This window comes from Strongylocentrotus purpuratus, unplaced genomic scaffold, assembly GCF_000002235.5.
Source record: "Strongylocentrotus purpuratus isolate Spur 01 unplaced genomic scaffold, Spur_5.0 spur5_scaffold_14, whole genome shotgun sequence".
Taxonomy (NCBI): domain Eukaryota; kingdom Metazoa; phylum Echinodermata; class Echinoidea; order Camarodonta; family Strongylocentrotidae; genus Strongylocentrotus; species Strongylocentrotus purpuratus.
In genome coordinates, this window is record NW_022145599.1 from 12,826,732 (window position 1) to 12,850,753 (window position 24,022).

General features: G+C 37.2%; 2 protein-coding genes across 2 annotated transcripts; one reads left to right on the forward strand and one right to left on the reverse strand.

Annotated features, from left to right (window-relative positions):
• Window positions 1–894: 894 nt before the first annotated feature.
• On the reverse strand, window positions 895–3,481 carry LOC105446534. Its single transcript, XM_011683505.2, has 2 exons — window positions 3,366–3,481; window positions 895–2,268 (listed from the first exon to the last, which is right to left on the reverse strand). Exons 1-2 carry the CDS (start codon window positions 3,384–3,386, stop codon window positions 1,600–1,602), a joined length of 690 nt encoding a protein of 229 aa, XP_011681807.2. The 5' UTR covers window positions 3,387–3,481; the 3' UTR covers window positions 895–1,599.
• A 325-nt stretch (window positions 3,482–3,806) lies between these two features.
• LOC583713 lies at window positions 3,807–23,410 on the forward strand. The gene is made up of 25 exons (XM_030985072.1): window positions 3,807–4,003; window positions 4,708–4,738; window positions 5,272–5,388; window positions 6,783–6,900; window positions 8,023–8,088; window positions 8,417–8,482; window positions 9,376–9,517; window positions 11,987–12,026; window positions 12,326–12,476; window positions 13,077–13,234; window positions 13,823–14,027; window positions 14,510–14,571; window positions 14,966–15,025; window positions 15,381–15,492; window positions 15,831–16,098; window positions 16,285–16,298; window positions 16,407–16,451; window positions 16,808–17,863; window positions 18,394–18,516; window positions 19,242–19,359; window positions 20,428–20,581; window positions 21,260–21,322; window positions 21,646–21,718; window positions 22,164–22,217; window positions 22,663–23,410. Exons 1-25 carry the CDS (start codon window positions 3,817–3,819, stop codon window positions 22,825–22,827), a joined length of 3,648 nt encoding a protein of 1,215 aa, XP_030840932.1. The 5' UTR covers window positions 3,807–3,816; the 3' UTR covers window positions 22,828–23,410.
• The last annotated feature ends 612 nt before the right edge of the window (window positions 23,411–24,022 follow it).

The following is a 24,022-nucleotide window of genomic DNA, read 5'->3' on the forward strand; positions in this document are numbered from 1 at the left end:
TTGATTGCACATACCACCATTTCTGTTGTGCTTCCATTTGCATAGTTAGTTATGCAATAAATCACAAAAAATTATAATGGTAAAAATATGCTGCCTATCAATGCTGTCTATCAAAGATTGTCTTTCAGAAAGAAAAAAAAAAAATCAAAATATTGCACACTTCATCGTTATACTTCTACACAAAGCTTTACATTTAGAATGGGGGAAAGGCCTGGAAATTAAAAATAAGAAACCTGGGCAGCCTTTCATGACACTGTCACAAATACAATTTTGCTGACACCACACTGAGACGCATGTTAAATTGTAATACACTTGTTTCAGTGGGATGTTGGCGTACTTGTACTTGTGAGCCTTTTGTCAAAACGATACTCTGTATTGTTATAAAGTGTCATTAGTGACTTAGTCTTGGTCCTCTACTTCAACTTTCATGCTCTTACCAATGCATATATATATATTGAATGCATAGACCCAGAGAAAAACGGCACCAAGGGCTTACTAAAACTATAGAATTGTATGGTTTGTCTTGTTAATGATTATGAATGACAGGACATTCATTGTTTATTGCAAGAAGACAAATACTTCTTTAAATTCTATTCAGGGATTTAAAACACATAATTTAATCTTTGTTCTCAATGAAGTTGAAGATGCCTTTGCCTTAAAAATATTTGTAACAAAGTGATTCCAGTCGGTTGGAAAAAAATATTAATTGCAAATGAGTTGATGGAATTCATATCATTATTTTGCAAATTTTCTGAAAATATAGTATCAAAGATTTCCTTTGATATATAACATTTGTAGTTTACTTTATTGGAAGTTTGGAAACCACATATGTTTTAAAGAGCATTTACTTACATAAATATGATTTCAGAGAAACCTCCTTTTCTAGATTTAGGACACACGCTAACCTTACCTTTAACTGTTTTAAATTGTTTACCGTATTTAACAATACATCAGCATTCCTTCAAATAATGTTAAAGGGTTGTAAGGCATGCAAAGACAAGCAAGTGTTTGTTAAATTATTAACGATTAATACATATTATAAACATGCAAAAACATCTGAGTGTCATCTTAAATAACATGCATGTACCCTGATGACCTCTTTTTTTACAAAACTGTCACATTAATGCATGGAGCACACAGTTAAAATAATTTAGCAACGTTGGAAGTACTGGCTATACATGAGGCTCCTTTAATCCCAAGACATATTTAATTTTAAAATGCTATTGTAGCTTGTCATCTCTCATTCTGAATAAGATTTGCACAGTGCACATTTTGCAATAAACTCAAATATGCACATTAGACATAAATATAAGTCATTCCAAGCCACCCATCATAGAGAAAATATATTGAATTCCCCATTAACAGCTATATAAGGCCTATATTTTTGCATAAATTTCTATTCATATGAGAAATTTATCAGTTTAAACTAAGATGAGTGAGCAATTGGAGGGCATCAAGAATAAATGTGAATGAGGGCCTCTTTCCTCAAGAAGAGTGGATAAAAAACAATTCCATTCTATTCCAATCCATGCTCATCACTCTTGCCTACTTCGCTACTTCGCTCTCACGGCAGGTCTCAGGGTCAGAGGTCATTCTTGACTACTTCTTTATCCCTAGTTCCATCCGGACAAACATTTTGACGTTATAATCCTCGATCAAATCCAAAATTTCTTTTAGTCTTTCCTGGTGATCCTGGCCATCTGGGTAGTAGTCTTTGACCTCTTCTGCATACTTGATCCAGACACAGTTGACGCAACCACTTTCGCAGCAGGTCTCAGGGTCGGGGGCCACTGGGGGCTCCTTCCTCCTAGATTTCTCATCATCACTGGCAAGTGTTTTTTCCGAAGTGTCACTCAAGGAGTCGTTCTTGTCGCTACCACCAGCACCACTACTACTGCTACTGGCTAGTGAGCTTGAAGAGTCCTCAACAATGGATACTGATCCTGTAGGTTTAGTATCATCTCCAGAATTCTCTGTCATATTTCCCTGATTATCAGTTAAAGACTGTGGTTGAACACTTCTATTCTGAGGTGATGGAGTGAGTCCATTATCTCCTATGTCATTCCCTCCTTCTTTTCGTTTGCCTTTATTATCTTCTTGTATTAACCCTTTTTGTACTGATCCCTTGCTGGAAGCATCAACATGGCACTGTCTAGGTTGATGCTGACTCCCTCCAGCTATGACTTGTTGAAGTGACCCAAGCTGTTTGAATCTAATGCACTGGTGATGATGATGACTTAGCAGCTTTCTGTAGCACATGATAACATTCTGGGGTAGAATAATCAAAGAGAGATACATCATACATGTATATTAAAGCTTGATTGCAAGAGAACAAATTGTACTACAAAACGAATATCAACATACAATTATAACTTTGACAATTACTAAACATTCATGGATCTTGAACAAAATGTTGATAATATTGAAGTTGTTAACACTTTTAGAATTAAGGCCTCATATGTAGTAGTGATGGTCCTGATAGACTGCTAAGAAAGCATAAATGCTTGTAAGTAAGCAACCAGACGGCCGACAGCTTTAGGTCCTCTCCGAGGGACCTGGTAATGAGGATTAATGCCTTACTAAAGGGCACTAGCACATCGACTTGGTTTCGAACCCGGGTCACCGGATTACGCGACCCCTGCTCTACCGACTGAGCTATCGCACCTCGACAATATCCTTTTGATTTGCCCATGCAACTCTGTCTGCTCTCAACTTTCTAAAGCATGTACTAAATACACTACACACTTTCTCTCTCTTGAACACTAACATTTTTATTGGTCAACAATATCCCGCTTCAAGGATCAGGATCAGTAAATCCAAAGATTCGTAAGTCATGTGCCAATAATTAGTCCACCTAATTTACACCATTGCCAATAAATACCTCAGATCAGAGTCCGATATATTACACAATTATTTTCAGAAATAATTGTACACTCATGTAACTCACATTTGTCATAATTCTCCATTCCTACAAAAAATTCTGGTAGTGGTAAAAAAGAACAAATTACAAGCACTCGATATAAATTCGAAAATAAAATAAAAACTGACATTTGTCAACCTTCCCTATTCACAGAGGCGGTCAGAGGTGCCAGATGTAATCTCAGCGGAACAACCGTCGATATCAGAGACTAGACTGTCTAACTCTAGATTTATCATTATTAGATAGAGACTTTAGCTCTCGACTCTTGTCAATCTAATACTTAAAATATTTTTAAAATCCTTTTGGTCTTACCCTAGACCGAATTTTCCGTCTCTTTCGTTCGTTAGCCTCTTATTGGGGTAGGGTCGGCTCTAAAGAGAGAGCCGACCCTACCCCAATAAGAGGCTAACGAACGAAAGAGACGGAAAATTCGGTCTAGTCTTACCCTTGATAGAACTTTATCCATATTGGCAATTATTGCTCTTCTTCTTGAAAATTCAGTTTCAAAACACTTTGAACATGAATAATGTCCATGTATGTAGCTTCCCTGTTGCAAGTCTAGTACTAGTAGGCCTATAGACAAGTCGTAGTAGGTTGTTGATGTTAAGCGGTAGCATCTACATGTACATGCACCGAGTATAATGATGAAAGAGCGTAATCGTCAGTGCAATACAATTTACTGCGACTCCGGGATTCCCCTGGCTTGTGCAAACTAGTTTTGTATTTTACATTATATATAAAATATTTTACGAAATTATATGATTTATCAAATAACATTATAAATTTTAGCCTCAAGATTTTATTATATTTATATTTAAAGACTCAATTTTATTTTAAATGGTAGAAATAACAAAGAGTATTATGCGAAATAATATGAATGTGAGTGATGTAACAACATGGCAGCGCCCTGTGATGAAAAGTCGTCGACCCATGGCTCACGAATATTTTATACTTTTCCAAGGGAAAGGAAACCAACTGTGGGACATTTGCATCAGCAAAATGAAGAGGAATTCCAGAAATACATTAGGGATAATGTCATCGGGAATGATTTGACATTTTCAGGGCCGTTCGGACCCCGAAAAGGTAACGAAATAATCACCGCGAGTTCGATCTTGTGAATGTGACCCATGATGCAGTGATGCAGATGTGGGGGTTTTCCCTGTTCATTTGGCGGCGCTAGTGTATTCCGAATCCATTTTGACACGTAACTCTGGCGTGGAGAAACCCTACTAAAACATACCAAAAAATCAACTAAATCTTCATCAATTGTTCAAATAATAGTTATAATTTAAAAGTTGTTATGTTTCTTACCTGTTTGAACTGAAGTGTTTTGTGTCAATTTTCTTATCTCTTTTGGAGTATTTTTCGTAAAAACAAAAACACTATTTCTAATTCTAGACTAATTCTAGACTTTCTCACATGTTTCATGGGCCTACTACTAGACCTAGCTCTATAGCCTATAGAACTAGGCATTCTTGGCTGTACAGATGTGTGGTACATGTATACAAATTTATTTAAACTTTGCAAATGTGTGAGTGGACGAAAAACAGACTCTGGTCTGGATTCGCTGATTTAAATTTTCAAATCTACGAATACAGCACAACTTACTTTTTCCTCTTCTATTTCTACTTCTACAAAGAGTTAGAATGTATCCTTTATATAATTATACCAGTAGTTGGAATATTTTAAACATGCATATTATTACAGAGGTCTGCTTGGATTGAAGTGTGTCTAGTAAAATATAAAATATGGTTAATAATGCTTGTATTACTTTGTCCTTTCTCCAGTTACCTATTGTGATTACACAGCATCAGGAAAGTAAGTAGATGTTCCTTCTTGCACATGTTAGTTAAAAGTAATGTTACTTTTTGTGATAGCATTATGAATTATAATTTTTTTTTCTCTCATCTTTACATTACATGTATGCTATGATCAAAGTCATTAAGTGTGTACCGTTGCTTTGCAACAGCAGAGATTGATGTTATTCTTATTCAAAGGTGAAGTTTGAGTCCATCCATCAAGCATTGAGGCCTTGAGGGGCATGTATGCTATGAGGGGGGGGGGGGGGGAAGGGGGGCACCAGTCTTAAATAGAAAAAAGAAATGCAGTTTTACAAGGTTACTGATTAAAGGAAGGGGGCGAAATGTGGTCCAGGCATCTTCTTTCTCACCTTTTCCCCTGTCTCCCTTTTGGTTTTTCCTTGTGTCTTTCTTGTCACAGCTTGGTGGGAAGAGGGGGGTGGGGGGGGGCACATACCCCATGCTCTCATAATGTGAATAAACCCTTACTTCTGCTTGAAAACCCAGATGAACACTGACTGAATGCAAAAGTACTTTCTTCTAATCTCCTAGGTCGTTAGGTTTCCTTGAAGACTACATCAGGGAGAGGGTTCTACCCACCTATGGCAACACCCACACCACCACCTCTGTGACATCACTTCAAACAACTCTCTTCAGGCATGAAGCAAGGTAAGTTCTTGTGGAGGGGATGTGGTATAGTGGTTCATTCACTTGCCTCTCAATCTAAGGGTTTGAATCTCAGCCAGGCACCAATGTATTTTGGCAAGACACTAATCCACATTTGCCACTTTCCACCCAGGTGTAAATTGGTATCTGACAATTGCTGGGGTAATGGATGCAGGGCCCTCAAGAAAGACCCCTGCTGATTCTTATGTGGCCTCCCTGGGTAAATAAAGTTATGATTATTGTTGACAATATAAATATGATAGTAAAATTAATGTCTCATTTACCCAGGGTGACCTCAGAGGTATTGATATTGTTCCTCCAAATGGCCATGCAATCATTACTACTCTTTAATTGAGCTACTATCATCACTCAAGAAGCATGCACAGAATTCTTTGCCAACATGTTCCCATCTACTTTAACTGGGTTGAGAACTTGAGAGTGGCAAGTATAGATTTGTTTATGTTTTTCCGAAGGACACTACTGCTGGGGCAAAGATTTGAACCCTGTACCATGTGCTTCATGGTGTGATGACTCAGAATTTATTTATTTATTTATTTATTTATTTATTCCGTTTTATTTTAACAGGGTAGCCCCGTCAGTAATCAAAGTACTGTTTTCCAGGGGGCCCTGTACATAAATGAACATATATGAAGAAACAAATTACTTGAACAATATAAACATCATGGAAAACATCAATACATAGCAACATATAACAGAAAGTGAGTAAAGAGTAAGAGTGGATAATGAAACAAAGCCGTAGTAAGAATGATAAATTTCAATGAGCAATTTCAAATCGATAACAATATACTCTGATTATTATCAATGATCTATTTAGATTTTAACAAATTATTATATTGAGAAATTTATGTAAATATTCATGAAAGAAATAAATAAAGAAAGAAAGGCAAATTTATCTTTAAGATCGCTGCTTAAAATAGAGAGAACAAAAATTATTCTTGGTCGGGGCATTTCGAACTGAGTGGGGTAGGCTATTCCACTGAAGAGCACCATCAACTGAGAAGGCACGTTTTCCACATTCTGTTTTAATTCTTGGAATAATGACGCCCAAGTTGTCAGCATTCCTTGTTGAGTATCTATGAGTATGGGCGGACAGGGTGAACATATCATATAAATATGATGGGGCACTATTATTCATAACATCATACATTAATTTACTTTTATTAAACTCCCATCTTTTTTCCATGTCAATCCATCGTAGGGTACTAAACATTTCAGATGTGGGAATCAAAGTATTTATTTTCAGGACAATTCTTGCCATCTGCTTGTGTTGCATGGAATTCTCCATAAACATGCAACTATACCAAGTAAAATTAGCTGTTATTACTTTTTTCTTTCTTATTTGCTGTCTATTTTCTGTATATTGTCTGTATGTTCAGAGATATTGTACGGAATGCTGTGAATGCCAGTGAGCATGATGCGGTCATCTTTACAGGGACTGGATGTACAGCGGCCATTCACAAGCTTGTCAATGCCCTTCATCTCACCAGCCCTCCGGTAAGTACATTATACAAATGAAGCTCAGGTTTGAGTGCGTCGGTAGGGATTGTGTGCACTAGGTACCTTTGACTGGTTTTAGACCAAATTCAAAGGTACCACATGCACACAATTCCAACGACCCACGAATTAAACCTGTGCATCATCTGTTTTGTAAGATGGGACCCCAAAAATTGTCAAAAATACAAAATGTTGTTATTTTACTGATTTACCGAATGCATGGCAAAATCATGCGTCCGGTAATTACCGGAGGCATGATTTTTAACTTATTAAACAGATTATAAACAGATTTAAACAGATTATAATTATCAAAAAACAAATAATTATCACCCCCAAAAAAAATTATCAAAAAAAATCATTAAAAAAAATCATTAAAATTTTTTTTTTTTAAATGAGAATTAAAAAAAAAAAAAGGATATCGGTTGTATCTATCGCCGATATCGCGTGCATCCAGTAGAAATAATTACATGGTAATTGACCAATCAGATTGCAGGGATTTTTCTACCCATCTTATAATATGGGATGTCATCTTAGTATGTGCACACCAGACGGTTAATGGATGGAAACACAGTCAAACCTGTCTATAAAGGCCACCCAAAAGGTGGCCTTTCTAGAGAGATCCTACAACACACATCTCTTCCAAGAGGGTTCCAATATGGGTGACCACTATAGACAGGTGGCTGCTAAGACAAGCCTGACTGTGATTGATAATGAAAAGGAAATAGAATAACTAGAGGATAAAGATAATAATATTGATACAAATTATGATAATGATGATTCTAACAGGCTTCCGGGACACATGGATGCCCAAAACCTAAGTCCAGACCCACACAATTTTGAACATCTTTTCAATTCAATTCATTTATTTTAGTCATAAAATCATAACATAATATATATATACAAACAAAAGTAACATGAAACAATCATAATCTTTCATAGAGCTTGTGCATAAAGATGTTAAAAAGTTCAATGTGGACTCCTTTTCATAAAGTTAGTGTCAAGCCCTGCTTATCATTACTGCTGTTTATAACTTTTACATTTGTATGTATGAAAAGAATGAAAATTATCACATTTTTGCTTGATACATATAATGTTTTGTCTGTAATCTTTTTGTGTCGTAAGGTGGTGTTTGTAGGACCATTTGAGCATCATTCAAATCTGCTACCATGGAGAGAGACAGGGGCAGAGGTAAGCATTATTCCATAATTATTCTTTGGTTCTCATAACTGAAAATAGTTGATTTTCTCATCTGAGTGATGTAAATTGGGCGAATACATATAAACGTAATGTTAAAACACATAAACATCCTGATCTAATTGGAGCAGTAGGGTTTGATATATCTTAACATTATTTACTTTTTATGCAAGGGTGGTGAGGTATCCATATCTGTATACATCAAGATATGCTCATGAAAACATAAGTACATTGTGATTTCCTTTCATTTGTATTTGGTTTGAAGTAAGTTTGAAGTATTGTTTTATCATTTTTTATTTCTCTGCTCCATTGAATGATTCAGATGATAAGAATACCTGAAGATGCTGATGGCCTGGTTGATACAGCTTTACTAGATACGCAGTTACAGGTGAGAATACATCTGCTTTTTATTTCGTTAATAGCCCATCTTGGTCATAGTTATTTTCTCTGTTCCTACTTTTTGTTAAATGATATAAAGCACCAATGAGTTGGCATTGGACATATGACTCACATTCACTTAGTAAGCAAGTACTTTCACCTGAAATAAAGATGTACATGTACAGTGAAACCTGTCTATAAAGATCACCCATGGGAGACAAGAAAAGTGGTCTTTATAGGCAGGTGGTCTTTATGTACAGGTGCCTATAGCGCATGTTGCAATGAGAAACCATTTTCAAGGGAAACAAAAAATGTGGTCTTTGTAGACAAGTGGTCACTATAAAAGCAGGTTTGACTGTATTTCACTGCCTGTATATACAACGTAATAGACCAGTCTTATGATTTTGTCTTGTGTGCTTTGTAATTCTCTCTTCTCAAGCTTGGAAGAGCTCAGGTCGACAGTTGATTAGCACTTATGATTTAAATTCACTGCCTTTTCTGTCTTTTCATTTATAATCAAGTACCTCATCACAAAAAAGGGTGTTATCATTACTATGTCACAACTTGTACACATTAAAGTAAAAGATCACAAAGACTAAGATCGACTTTAAGTTGGACTTAAATTTGGTAGGCTGAACATGCCACTGTTTGCTCTCACCGTTATGATCTTTAGATAATATTTTTTCCTTCAATAATGAATTATCAAAAAAATATTAATTCTGTAGATTTGTGACTATGATTTATACGTTCCTTGAGAGACTAATGCCAGTAAATGGTGAGAACAAACAGTGGCATGAACGGCCTGCCATATTGAAATCCAACTTAAAGTCGATCTTAGTCTTTGTGAAACACTCCCCAGTTGTAAGATGTTGACATTTATTGTTTGTTATGCTATCTTTCCAGGCATGGAAGAGCTCAGACCGACAGTTGATTGGTTGCTTCTCAGCGGCGTCCAATGTGACTGGCATCCTGGTAGATACGGTCGCCATAACAACCATCCTCCATCGACACAACGCCCTTGCCTTCTGGGACTATGCCACAGCTGGTAAGTCAGCTTCATCTGGTCTTAAATCCCCACTGCACTACTTATAGCTACTTGCACCCTCTGTATAGCAAACAATGCCTAATCAGTGCCTGTTGGTCCCCCATGATCCGCCTTTTGTTATGTTAATTGAGAGCTGATTTGATGAGATAACCACCTGTCAGTGACCTTGCAGGGAGTTGTAATCCCCGCTGGCCAAACTAGTGCAGATGGGCTTTAACAGATTACTCTATCGCTTTTAAGATACATTGTATAAATAATGTGTTTTTGTAAGAGTTGTGTTAGACTACAATAACATTAATATATGAGGTCTAGAATCCACATGCTTACTTGCTTGCTTAAGTCGGGTCAACTGCCCGAGCTGTGATGGCCATCCACACATTCCTGTCCAGCATGGCTGCTTTTATCTCTGACAGTTCAAGTCCCGTATCCTTCTTGAGTAGGTCTGTATAAGTAAGATGAGGTCTTCCAGGTTTCTTCTTCCCGTGTTTAGGCTTCCAGAGTAAAAGCTGAGATATTGGTTCATTGATGTTCCTACAGCTGTGGCCTGCAAAACGTAGTCTTCTTTCCCTGATCTTTTCTGATACTTTTGGTAGATTCCCGTACAGCTCCTTATTGGTCATATGCTGGCTCCAGTGCACGTTGAATGCTGTCCTAAGAAGTCTGGTGTAGCAACCATCTAATTCTTTTGCCAGCTTTGTTGTAACTGCCCATGCTTCGCAGCCGTATAGAAGCACAGATTCAACTGTAGCAACAAACAAACGTTGTTTGAACTGCCTAGGAAGAGAAGATTTCCAGATTCTTCCAAGCTTGCTACACGCTCTCCATGCTGCTGACTTACGAGCTTTCACATCTTTTTCTGTGCTCACCATCAGTGCTCCCAGGTACTTGAAATCAGGTACATTCTCCAACTGAATTTCATCATTTGTTTTTATAGTGATGATCCCCCTGTGATTGAATGACATGAACTTGGTTTTGCCTGAATTCATCCGGAGCCCGACCTTGCCTACCGATGTCTCCACCCTGCTCAGGAGTTTTTGGGCTTGCTCTAATTCCTCAGATAGCAGGGCTATGTCATCGGCGAAATCTAGGTCTGTTATGATTTACGGACCAACTCTCCTACTTCTCCTTCTTTCTAGTTGGAATCCAAGTTCTTCTTCATGGCCGTCTATAGCTGCTCGCAAGGCATAATCGAGGACTATTACAAATAGGTAAGGTGCAAGCGTGTCACCTTGAAGCACACCAGCCATGATTTCAAAGAGGTCAGTCTCTCCATCAGGTGATATTACTTTTGCTTTGGTGTCATCGTACATCTTGCCAATAGCATTCACCAGTTGTTCCGGTATGCCATATGCAGTAAGGATCTTCAACATCTTGCCTCTGTGGATGGTATCGAAGGCTTTGCGAAAGTCAATAAATGTGATAATAGCCGGGAGCTGATTTTCTTTTACTCCTTCTATAAGCCTGCGAAGTGCCAAAATATGTCCCACCGTGGTCCTTCCAACTCTGAATCCATTTTGGTTGGTTCTCAGGTGACTATCAAGTACAGGTCTGATCCTGTTCAAAATCAATCTATTGAAAGTTCTGGCCACGATGGAGCTTAGACTGATTCCTCGATAGTTTCCTCCTTGGCTCAGGTCTCCAGACTTTGGTATTGGTACAATGTTCAGTATGGACCATTGGTGGGGCTTTTCTTCATTGATCAGAGCGTTGTTGCAGAAACTCAGAATGATTTCATCCAGGTCACATCTTTTTAGAACCTCTGGTGGTATGCCATCTTCCCCAAAGCTCTTCCCTTCTACTAGTGACTTTATTGCATTTGAATATTCTTTCAGATCAAATGGCCCTGTCATAGGGCGCGTTTATTGACCGAATTTTTGCCTAGAATCAGGTTTCTCAAACGTCTTTCAGGCAAATTTGAAGGTGATAAACTTTTTTAAACGTCTTTAGATATGGGCATATTTAAAGACGCAAAAAGGTGTGTTTTGAATGTGACATACAGCCAGAATCATGTTTCTGAGAGATGATAAACGCAAAGCTGTTTTGAACCCCACATACAAATCGGACCTTCCCAGGCTATTTTCCGGTTCGGAGATAGCGCGCCATGTGTTGTTGTACAAGCATGTGTGTGTACTCGTTCATCTAGTTGACCTCCGAGAAATTGTCTGCTTCCCGGGTCAAACGACGCAAAGCAGCTGCGCAGAGACAAGGCCTTTATTTGAATCGTGAAGAGACGATAAACGTGACATCCCGCAAATCACGGTCGTATAGTGGGGTTCGATAGTGGGGTTCAATAGTGGGGTTCGATATGTACATATCTAGTGGCAAGACACGATAAACGCATCCTCAAATGCTTCTTAACATAAAACCTTTATTCATTTGTATTGTAGCTCACTACAAAAAAAATCTTTGTCATGTAGAATATTTAGATGTTCCTCTTAATTTTGTTTCTTTATCTGTTGTTCTTAACAGGACCATATGTGAAAATAGACATGAATCCAGTTGTGACAGGGTAGGTTTACAAATTCAATATTTATATTTTTTGTGTGAATTTCATTGAATTGTTCAGTGCATTATGTTTATGTTTGTAACAAGATGTTATTGAGGTTATATTTCTTCATTTGTGTTGTTTATAGATGCATGGTTGTGTGAGTAATGAGGTTTCATTCATATATTTTGTACTACGACTAAAACAATAGAGATCATAAGAGTGATTTTTCGCCCTTTGCAAATTAAAAAGTCGTTGAGCTGTGATGAAAGCTTGATATTTGATGACTTACCAAAGTTTGTATCCTGTGTCATGCATTTTAGAATACTTCCTTCTCTGGCTTCCAAAGATGCTATCTTCTTTTCTCCTCATAAATTTGTGGGTGGAGTGGAGACCCCTGGGATACTCGTAGCAAAGAAGGCCCTCTTTGTCAGCCCAACACCAACCGGTGGTGGCGGAGGCAGTGTTTTCTATGTGAGTATCCATGATATTTTGTTCATTCTAAATCTTTGAGACTCTTTTTAAAAGAGGATTGTATTTTGTTATAGTCTAAGTGTAACTGTATGAAGTGTTGTCCTGTTTCCATAAAAGTATATAGAACAGTATTATTTAACAGGTACATAAAAAACTAAATTTACAATTTTACATACAGTTATATGAGTCATCAAGATAGAATCAATTAATACTATCAAAAGTAATTTAATCAAGTCAATTAAACTCAAAGAGATTGATTCTCATGGATATGAATTTTATACACTCAAGCAATGAATCAAATATGAGATCGAGTCAAAGACGTTTATTTCATTATGAGAACCGATCAAACTTGGAATTAAGTTGGAGACAGTGAGTTAATTATAATATCCAGTCAAACTGTATTACTTGTGTGCTTGAGGTCAATTGAGGTCAAAGTCAAATGCAAAATCAAAGCAAATATGGCTAAGCAAACAATAACCAGTGAAAATGTAATTTCTGATTTAGAAAATTGTTTGTTAGCATCGTAAAACCGTTATTTTGACTAACCCTTCAGATTGTCAGTAATACTCAATCACACCACCGATATTCCTTTCCTCGTAGGTAAGGAGAGAGAGTCATCGGTATCTGAAGCAGATTGAGATAAGAGAGGAAGGTGGTACACCCTCTGTTGTTGGCGCTATCAGAGCAGGGCTCGTAATGCAGCTCAAAGAGACCATCGGACATGATGTGATTATGAAAAGGGAGAAGGAAATATGCAGGTAAGAGATTCAGTAAAACCTGTCTTTAAAGACCACCCAAGGGAGACAAGAACAGTGGTCTTTATAGGCAGGTGGTCTTTATGTACAGGTTCCTTTAGTACATGTTTCAATTAAAAACCATTTTCTAAGGAAACAAGAAATATGGTCTTTGCAGACAGGTAGTCTTCTATATCGGTGGTCACTACAGCAGGTTTGACTGTATATATGATGAGTCATGATTTTCTCCAGACCTACATCAGTTGTTACGTTTAATAATGTGAACAAATTATCTTATTTTGTAATTGATACACAGAAAAATATATAAGCTCCTAGAAATGAGGTCTGAAAGTAACTGTTTCAAAAGTAACAGAAATAATTCAAGTGTTTCAAATTTTTCTGTTTCATTCCAGTTGGGATGATAGAAAGAAAAGAAGAATGAGATGATAATAGGGAAGATAATGCGAATCAGCAGCAATTATGTTAATGGTTTTAAACACATGGAGAAATTAAGAAAGATGAAGTAGAAATTCTTTCGCCAAGTTTTTCATGTTTACTTAATTACTGAACTTTATGCAATATTTCTTTTCTCTAAACTTTTTTTTTGTCCAGCTCTGTCATGCAACGTCTCTCCTCCTGCCCCAACCTGGTAATGCTTGGGAGCACATCCCGGCCACGCCTTCCCATCTTCTCCTTCCTCATCCGTCATCCTCACACCAGGCAGTTCCTCCATCATAACTTCATCTGTGCTCTGCTCAATGATGTGTTTGGGATACAGGCAAGGGGAGGCTGTGCTTGCGCCGGACCCTATGCTCAGGTAAATTTGAGAGGATGAAGATACATTCCTCAATTCTTTGTTTCTGATGTAGGTTGGATACTTCTGGTTTATGTGTTTGAAAATGATTCATGGGTATTTCAGAGAGCAACATGTAAGGCATGCCTACAAGCAAAGAAAGAAGAATTCAATATTCATCCTCTCTACCATGTAAAGAAAATATAAGTTGGTATGAAATGAGCTTGAGAAATTATGAAGCTTTTTGACAGATTTGTTTTCTTACAGTTGTCTCATTTCATGCACCTTTTTATTTCTTCTTTATTTACTTTCTGTCTTTTATTTTTATTTTATTACAAAAACAACAAAAAACATATCAGGATGTTTGAGGCTCTTGGAGTCAAAACAATCTTTTCTCTAAGGAATTGTTTAGGAAAAGAAAACCACAGCATGGATTGAGACATGAAACATGGTACTGATAAAATATTAGTAACAATAATGATATTATCCTATTTCTGTCAATGCAGGACTTGCTTGGTATCGATGAAGAACTGGCAGAGAGATTTGAAGATATGCTGCTTGAAGACAGGTATGTGACTAGAATGTATGTTCACATTTTTAACAAAAAGGGGAACAATAAATGAAGTGATGGTGGAAATGGTGGAGGGGTCCTCTTAGAGGAAATTCATACGAGAGAAAATTACTTATATTTAGAATGGAAGTGAGTTGACTTATCATCAGTAAGAGCAACATGCTGCAAATCTGTTTAACTTTATTTGTCTACGACCTTTCATGGTTGTCTCTTAGAAACATGTCCATGTGTCTTTGAAAATATGTTTAGTCAAGTTGAAGTATTTCAACAAAATTTAATATAAAGTATAAAGTGGAGTGTATGTAAAAAGAATGTCTTTCAGGCCTTGCTATGTAATAGAAAATGAATGAATGTTTTCTTTATTTCTTGTTTCTTTTCTTTTTTTCTCCAGTCGTTTGGATAGGGTACACCTGAGGAGGTACAGTGAATATTCAGAGAAAGAGATTCTAAGGTAGGAATAGAATCCTTGATGTTCAGTTACATTCAAAATTATATCCCATTACTATATTAATGTAGATAGGTATTTTGCTTTTGATTACATTGATAACTAGAAAAGACATATTTGATATTATTTAATTATTTAAAAAAAGTTTGGTATTAAAATTGCATTGATGTGATATATCAATATCCTGGATATTCCTTCAGCCTAAACCTGATACTAGAAGCAAACTGTGAAGTGAACTGTGCTGTGAATATTAAATGAAACCTAAGAAATCTTTTGGTAAAGTTTAATTTTTAGATTTAGCTGTTTGAATTTATTTCTCATGATATGTGAAAGAATGAAGTTTCATGTTTCATTATTCTAGACCTGGCTTCGCAAGACTAAATTTCCCATTCTTTATGAGTGAGGAAGAGAAGAACTTTGTCATGGAGGCTGTTGCCATGGTTGCAGAAAATGGATGGAAACTTCTACCACAAGTAAGTTTAAAAATTCACCTTTTTTTCTGTCCCCATCTTTTACCTCCCTGGAATTTAGTGCATGTCTTTATCAGTGTTTGAGAAGTAATGAAGATTTTTTTCTTCTATTTTCTATTTGTTACTTGACTCCCTCTCTACCTGTCCTCATTTCTCTCCCCCACCCCTTATTCAATCCTGTCCTTTCTCTTTCTCTCTCTCTCTCTCTCTCTCTGTCCTCATTTCTCACCCCCCCCCCCCCCCCCCATTCACTTCTGTCCTTTCTCTCTCTCTCTCTCTCTCTCTATGTCTCTCTCTCTTAATCTCTCTCAATTTCTCATTCTATCTCTCTCTCTCTCCAGTACATGTTCAACCCAGAAACCGGTGAATGGAAGCAGCAGAGGCACCAAGTCTTTGAGGACCGTCGCTGGCTGGGGTCCATCTCCTACGCCTCCGGTCAGATGACCTACCCTGAACCCCGTGTGGTCAAGAAGAAAGGTCCACTTCCCACCGACTTCCAGGTAGGTGAAGAGATACCAGTTTTCAAATCCAGACACCTCCTCATTCAGGCTTTATCAGATTTCATGTTTGTACAGCACAACATGTCAGAGTCTCATTTCAGGCCCACTGGTTGAAACCCATTGGTATCCCTGTAGTTATTATGGTTCTATGACAAATGCTCTGTGGTCAATCTCCTACACTACCTGAATTCCTAAAAGCCCTGAACCCAACACTATATGTGAACTTAACCGTAACCCTTATCCTCAACTTAACCTAAAGTTTGATCACATCCCTAACCATATACTTTTGAAATAGATCCACATGGATTGGTTGTTCAAAGAAAGAAAAGAGAAAGAAGAAGCCTAAAGTGATGGTGAAAATGATTCCAGGAATACAAAATTTATTATTTTGAAATACTTTCTTATCTCACATTACAGCATTGCCTCCGGATAGCTGAGGAGCTGTTCCTGAAGGCGGAAAAGGTAAGGAAGACACCCTTCAATGTGTTCCCTTAAAAAAAAAAAGTTGTATTAGTAGTGTAATAGAATATTTCAAAATTAGCATGAGATAAAATCATGCAAGTTTTCCTGCATTGATGAATTAATGTAAGTTGTTATTGAGACAGTGTTATAAAACGCTTGTGGTGATTATGTTTCCTAAAAATATATGAAAACTTGCTCTGCATGACATAACAGAAAGAAATTGCAATCCATACTTAGTTATGTTAAAAATTGTATAGGATGTGTTATCCATATATCTGTTTCAAAATCTCTCTTGTTTTCTTTGTTATTGTGTGACCCTATAATTATCGACACCCAACCTTTAACCCTGCTTTCAGACTCAGATCCACCTCCCTGATCAGACTCTCCTGTTTGCCGAAGAAACATCCAAGCTGAGATGGTTCATGCTTCCCAGTGAAGCCAACCAGGCACTCAAAGACAAAAACAAGAAGATCGTCCCAGCTTCAAGTCTCCCTTTCGAACCTCCATCCTACCCGCTTAGTGAGGAAGAATTGGGTAGAAGGAGAGAACATCTCAAAAGATGCCAGCCTCCTGTGACTTCCACAAGCACTCAGGAAAAGGTCCAGAAAGGTCAAAGGTCAGTCAACGGATACTCATCATCATCATCATCTGGAGATGGAGTGGAGCAACATCAGATGGGTGTGGCCTTAGGGTTGGGTCAGGATGCAGGACAAGATGATAGCTTGGATGATAGGACTAGTGAAGATGTTCCACAGAGGAGCGGTGATGCCCAGAGGTTTATTGATAGTGTCAATGAAGGATTTGGAGTGTCACATGACCCTTCATCAATGTCACCTGATGTGTCACCTGATACTTGTGAGTCACATGCCAACAACAGGATAGCACAGGAGGAATCGGGAAACAAAGGATCCGGTGTGCTGGCAGGTGATGTTGGTGAAAGGACAGCTAATGGAAATGGAGATGACGTTGAAGTTATACATGTAGGAACTGCAAGCTTAAGTGACCAAGTTGAATTGACTAATGGAACCCAATCAGTGTGTGAAAAAGCCCCTTGTATAATGGATGATGCTACACTTAGCCAAGATGGTTCCCTTTTGCACAGAACAGAGGAGAACAGTGCCATAGGTAAAGTAAAGCACAACTCTGATATACCAGAGCAGAAGGAAAATACATTTAACAATGTGAATTCTGGCAATTCAGACAGTTGCATACCATGTCAACAACAGAGTACCATATCACCATCATCTGAAAGTGCACAAGTTTTCCAACATAGCAGAGACAACTCAGGGGCTAACGGTGAATGTCAGAAACAGGAAGCTGTTCAGCCAAATAGTGAGAGGCATGATGGGAAGGGCGAACCTGCTGTGAAGTTCAAAGTGCCTACGAAAAAGATCTTCAAACCTACCTTGCAGGTAAGGAAGGTTACATCTTAGAATTAGTAAGACAATGAGATAATCAGTGTTAAAGATGATTATCCCAATGAGTGTATTAATATTTCCATTTCTACAGTTACAACAAGCAGTAATAGTGATAATATTGATAGTTATTGATAGCATTGCTGATAATTGATAATAATGAAGAGTCATGTACAGTTGACTCAGCATTTGTTGAATCTGTTACGACCGTTAAAAGATAGCAAAACTCATGCAAGATTTGACTTAGGAAGTGTAAATAACACATGTGTTGTACTGTTGTATAATTTTGTCTGAAAATTGGTAAGACTTTATATTGGAAATTAGACCTGTGTGACTGAGAGTTATGTAGAGTTAAATGTACTTCTGTTATATGAAATATACTTATTACAGAAATACAATAATTTTGTGATTATTTTCATTTCCAACACTGACAATGATGACAAAATTACAATATGAATCTCACAGTTCCACTTCTTGACAAGACCTTGATAAGTCACTCATTTTTTGTTTAAATGATGTTTTGTTAGGCCTTGGATGAGTATAAGATGCTGAGGGATGGAGATCGTGTCTTGGTGTGTTTATCAGGAGGCAAGGACAGTCTCTCTCTGCTTCACTGTCTCAGGCAGTATCAGTTTGCTGCCAAGAAAAAGGTGGGTAGAATCTGTCACTATGAACATGACTGACAAAGAAAGCGGACAAAATATACAGTTCCTCAGTTAGACAAAGGAACATCCCTTCACTGCTATTATTTAAAAATGTGTAGAACAGGTGTCACATCCATATTCACCTTTTTACATAATAGCAGTGAAGGGATGTTCCTTTGTCTACCTGAGGAACTGTATATTTTGTCCGCTTTCTTTGTCCGCCATATTCATAGTGTGTTACACAGGAAAGGGGGGGGGGGGGCAGATAAAGTGAGACATGCTGTAAATGCAGTTTCCCATAATGAACAAGACTTGATTGTAAATGATGAAATTTAAAGAAGTGGCTGTTAAATTTGAACATCAGTTTGATGATCTGATATTCCCTTTGGATTTTACATATTTATCTATATTTGTATACCAGTACTTTTAAATATCTTATAGAGCACATATTGGTATTTATTTAGATTTTATCATTTGCCTATATATATTCCAATTTATGATAGTGTTTAAAATGAAAAGATACATACATTTATGTTGAGTTATGACTTCATGAAATTCTGGCTGTGACAAGCCATTCGTTACCAAAAGTTGAATGTTATTTATTTTGACTGGTACAGTTAAAATAAAAGACAAACAAATACTTTAGACCAACTTTACAGGTATGGTTGATAATCTTTTGGGCTTAATATGAAGTCGCTATTTAACATAAAACTATCTTTTCCTCTTCTTAGGGTATCACCTTTGACCTGGGAGCAGTGACCGTTGACCCTCAGACCCCCTCCTTCAATCCCAGGCCTCTCATTGGATACCTCGCTAAACTGGGGCTGCCTTACTTCTATGAAGAGCAATGTGAGTATCTCAAAACCCATGATAAACTCTTTGATAAAGCATGCTAAACCTATTGGCCCTAATTCACAAAAAAGTTTTAAATTTAACCCATGATTTAAATCTTCATTTACATAACCCATGGTCTAAAGTTAGCGCAAAATAAGCGTGACACAGTCAGATGTCTGATATTAGACGTGCGCAAGGCAAGTAATGGGTTAATTCGGACCATTGACTGTGGGAACCAGGAGCTTCAGATATTTAGGCTACTGGGATTAAGAGGATGCATTAGTCAAAGTAAAAAGGGACTCTCCTATCTAGGGCCTAGGTCTATCCTGCCAAAGACTTCAAAGCAACATGTGGTCAATGTCATGATTAGTGTTCATGTAAAGTCATGTTCTATATAATGCAATATCATTTAAAATGCATGGCTTTCCTGTTGTCTTGTAGTCCAAAAATGTTTGACATGTCTGAGCTGGTGACCTGACATATACTCTGTGACAATTGCTCCAGGCTTTGTTGCACCAAAACAACAAGGCCAGGAATGTAGTTGGGTTTGAGCACAAGTTTAGGGCTAGGGTTAGGGTTAGGGTTAGGATTAGGTACAGTTTTTGCTTCAGGGATGAAGTCCAGTATTTGGTCAGTGTAGGATATTTACCGCATAGCAGTTTTCACTGAAGCATGTGTTGCACAACTTCTGAGCTATCTGTGAAAGACCAATATGCCGTTTAATTTTTGTAATTTGTGATATACCCTCCTACCTTGCTTTTTGGGTTAACCCTTTAGCAACTAAACCGCTCGCAACGCCACTCCTTTTACTCACTGAACCGTCCAAAACTACCCGTCCGTTTTTGTCTGTTTTCAACGCGCTATAGTATCCGTTCTATGGTCTACCATGATAAAGTTATACGTGCATAATCCTTACAATGTCTACAATAGGATTCTGCATAGGAAAATAGTGCATGTTTCATACTGTTCGGAACAATGTCAAAGTGAGAGCAATTTTGCAACATCTTCCAGTGAGTAAAAGGCCATTTTTACAAAATCTCAAGTTGCTAATGGGTTAATATGATCCTGTGTATTCATTCCTAGGTATCATTGATCAAGCGGCCTCCCTGCCTGATGGCTGTGCCTCCATCTGCAGCTTCTGTTCCCGTATGAAGCGGGGCAGACTCTACGCCTGCGCAAGGAGGGAGGGATACAACGTACTTGCGATGGGTCAACATCTAGATGACCTCACTGAAAGGTATACAAGCAAGACTCACATGAGCAGAAATATTGCTTATTGTAGACAAATTCAGACACAAAAAAAATTGATAGTAAATGGTGTGTCTTCTTGCCAAGCTGGTCCTGTAAAAACATGAAAGGAGAGCATCATTTCTGGGACCAGTTTCACAAAACCTTTTTACAAGACAAATGACAAATATCAGTGACAAATCTGCTTATAACCAGTCAGAAGCATGGATTTTAGTAGCTTATAACAAAAACTGTCATTTTTCACTGATGACAAGTTTTGTGAAATACCCCCCTGATGTTGTGACTTGCTCAACAGTGCAGTAGCTCAACGATGGGCTAGGACTGAATAAGCATTAAATCAGTTTGAATGATTGCCTTTTATAAGATAAAAATATGTTTTTGTGAATACAACATCAGAAATTAAAAGGGAAGTGAAATTTAACTGTACATCTGCACATTGTTGTGAGATGTATTTTTCAAATGCCCTTCACAAATTGACTTTGGACTATTAAAGTTTGTTTACTTTTCCTTTCAACATCCTCAAGACTTTGTATTGAGTTTTGTCCATGGTACACAGATGGCATGTTTTCTCCTTCATCTCGCCATATACACCTGTGTACCTCTATGTGGTTTTTCAATATCATTTCAGTTTGAAAGTAAAGATTTTATTGCTGTTATTCATTCCTAGCTTCCTGATGTCCGCGTTCCACAATGGTTTTCTGAGAACGATGAAAGCCAACTACACGGTCAAGTAAGTAGAAACAAAATACTGGTTGTTTCATAACCAGGCACAAGAACTTTTACCAGTTTTTTTTTAAATGTTAAAAAATAGCATGCATTACAGCTAGCAAATATTTATAGCTAATACCTCAAAGTTGTAACAATCATTGATCAGGACATGATATTAAATTGACAAATTTTGAAAATATGATCATAATAATTGCAATCCAGTATCATTACAGATCATGCAGCCAGGAGAAAATTGGCAGTTACGTTTTGAAGAAAATAATATTTGAAGACTTCCTAGTAATTTTTGTCTCCTTTCTCCAATTTTTCTTCTTCTATAATCCACAGGGAAGGTGATCTGAGGGTCATTAGACCATTTGTGTATGTCAGAGAGAAAGACCTCAGGGATTTTGCCGATCAGGTAAGCTTCCATTTCACTTTATTAAACAAAAATTATCTGCTGATTGTTTTTGATGTACACATAACTTTTCTTGCTTCAAAACTCAGATAGTGTGCTTTCATTAATACCCACACCACATGAATTGAAATGTTATATGAGAGACATAGGGAAAATGATTGTTCCGTTGATTCACAAGTACATTTATCGATCATCAAAATACTAATGGACTGTGGAAGATTATGTCAAGTTATATTGGGAGTATCGTGCGATTAAGGTGCTTATCATGTATCCAGAGGTAGCTTGTATATAAAAAGCATCCACTAAATTATATAACTGCATTTTATGAAATGAAAACAGGAAAAATTTATGTACATGTAATTACTCTGTGAGTGTCATGTTTAATAATGAAAGTCCCAATATTTTTCTTTCCCTAAATATCTCATAAATTTGTATCTAACTTCAACAGGCTAAGCTTCCTGTAATATCAGAAAACTGCCCGGCCTGCTTTGAAGCACCGAAGGTAATGAAAAAGTCTAGTCTGGAAATATTATGATGTTACTATTTCTAGTCTCTATGAAGTACCTGCAATGTAATATGTAATTTCTAAGAAAAAGAAACGGGAGAAAATTAAAAAGATAAAAAGTTAAAGATTAATGAGGAGAAGAAAGAAGATGGAAAAAGTGATGAGAAGTAGGAATTGAATTTAAAAATCATTAGGTTACTACGGATGACAGGATGAGGCAAAAGTAAACAATGGAACAAAAATAAGAAGGATGAGAAGAAAGAGGAGAAGAGGAGGAAGATGAAGATGAGCTATGAGTCACTCAGCTTTTTACAGCTCTACTTTTATTTAAATTTCATATTTCGTTTTTTTGTTGTTGCATTGAGCTTTAAACATTTTGCCAGCATTCTTTGTATATTCTAAAACTTTTATTCATGGTTATTACCCTTGCTATCCTCTACAGGAGCGTCACCGAGTCAAGCAGCTGCTGGCATCCCAGGAGCTGTTATTTCCCAGGTTGTATCCCAGTCTGCAGACTGCACTCAGACCACTCATGGCAAAGAACAAGACTGGGATGGAGTCTACATTAGCCAAGATGAAACATGATGAAGACGACCTTGAATTCTGATTTAATTCTGATCACCACATCATGCATCTACTTGCAGCCCAGGAGTTGTTGTTTCACAGGTTGTACCCAAGTCTGCAGAGAGCTCTTGAACCATTAATGGCAAAGAATAGGACTGGTATGGAGTCAACCCTAGCCAAGTGAATATGATGAAGATGACCTTGAATTCTGATTTAGGATGACCAAACCAGGAGAGGCGGCAGCATCTTCTTCCACATATATTTCAATGATGTTTATAAAATCATGTAGATTCGTTATAATTTCTTTCTGTCTGAGAAAATAGTATTCCAAGATGACTAGTTTTCTTGGTATTAAAGCAATAAACTGCCATCTGTAATTATTTTTTTATTATTTTTATTTCTTTTCTTTTTGTTTGTTTCCCTGCTTAGACTTGTCTTCATAATTATTCTTGTATGCTTCAGGAAATACACTTTTTATGGTCTGTAATGCAGATTGTTCTTTTCGACAGGTTATATTAGTCCAGTGAAAGTCGATTACTACGTTTAACATCTTTTCAATTTTAATTTTAAAAATTGCTTCATATGTCTATCCCCAGATCCATATGAAGGGAAGGAAATGTGATTTTTTTTTAATTGTAACTTATATGAAGAATAAATTGAACATGAATATCTATTATTGCATTTGTTTTCATTTATGTGTGTTTGGAAAGTTATGAAACTAATTCATGAGTGAGTGAGCAATTAGTTGAATGAGTAAATGTCCAATGAAATGTTGATGTTTTGACAACATATTGGTTAGTTTTGAGGAAATTAATAAATCATTTTGATGATGACATGAAGTGAATTCATTGGTTGATTGAGAGAAAGTGGTCAAATGATGGAGTGATAGGTTGACTTCCTTATCATGATTCTTTAATCTTTGGGAAAAGAGAGATGGAGAGAAGGAGCGAGAGAGGGGGAGCAAAAGAGAGAGGAGAGGAGAAAGAGAGAGTGGGGAGGGGGATCTAGAATAATAAGGGTCAGAGAGATACAAGTCCATGAATAGACTGTAATGGATGATAGCTTGACCAGTAGATTAATAAAGAATAATTGATATGCATGTGAATATATTACACTAAGCCAAGCCCCCCCCCCCCCCCCAACAACAAAAAACACACACACAACAGCAATTACAAACAAAGACAGGAACAAAGAACAAGCTTATTCATTTATAATTTTGTTCTTTAAGAATATACATG

Bases quoted from the DNA above. Each gene is read 5' to 3' on its own strand.
- LOC105446534 (XM_011683505.2), bottom strand. From the start codon at position 3,386: ATGGATAAAGTTCTATCAAGG. The intron at 2,269-3,365 runs GTAAGACTAGAC...ATTCTACCCCAG, and splicing joins TGGATAAAGTTCTATCAAGG to AATGTTATCATGTGCTACAG.
- LOC583713 (XM_030985072.1), top strand. From the start codon at position 3,817: ATGGCAGCGCCCTGTGATGAAAAGTCGTCGACCCATGGCTCACGAATA. The intron at 6,901-8,022 runs GTAAGTACATTA...TTGTGTCGTAAG, and splicing joins TTCATCTCACCAGCCCTCCG to GTGGTGTTTGTAGGACCATT. The intron at 17,864-18,393 runs GTAAGGAAGGTT...ATGTTTTGTTAG, and splicing joins TCTTCAAACCTACCTTGCAG to GCCTTGGATGAGTATAAGAT.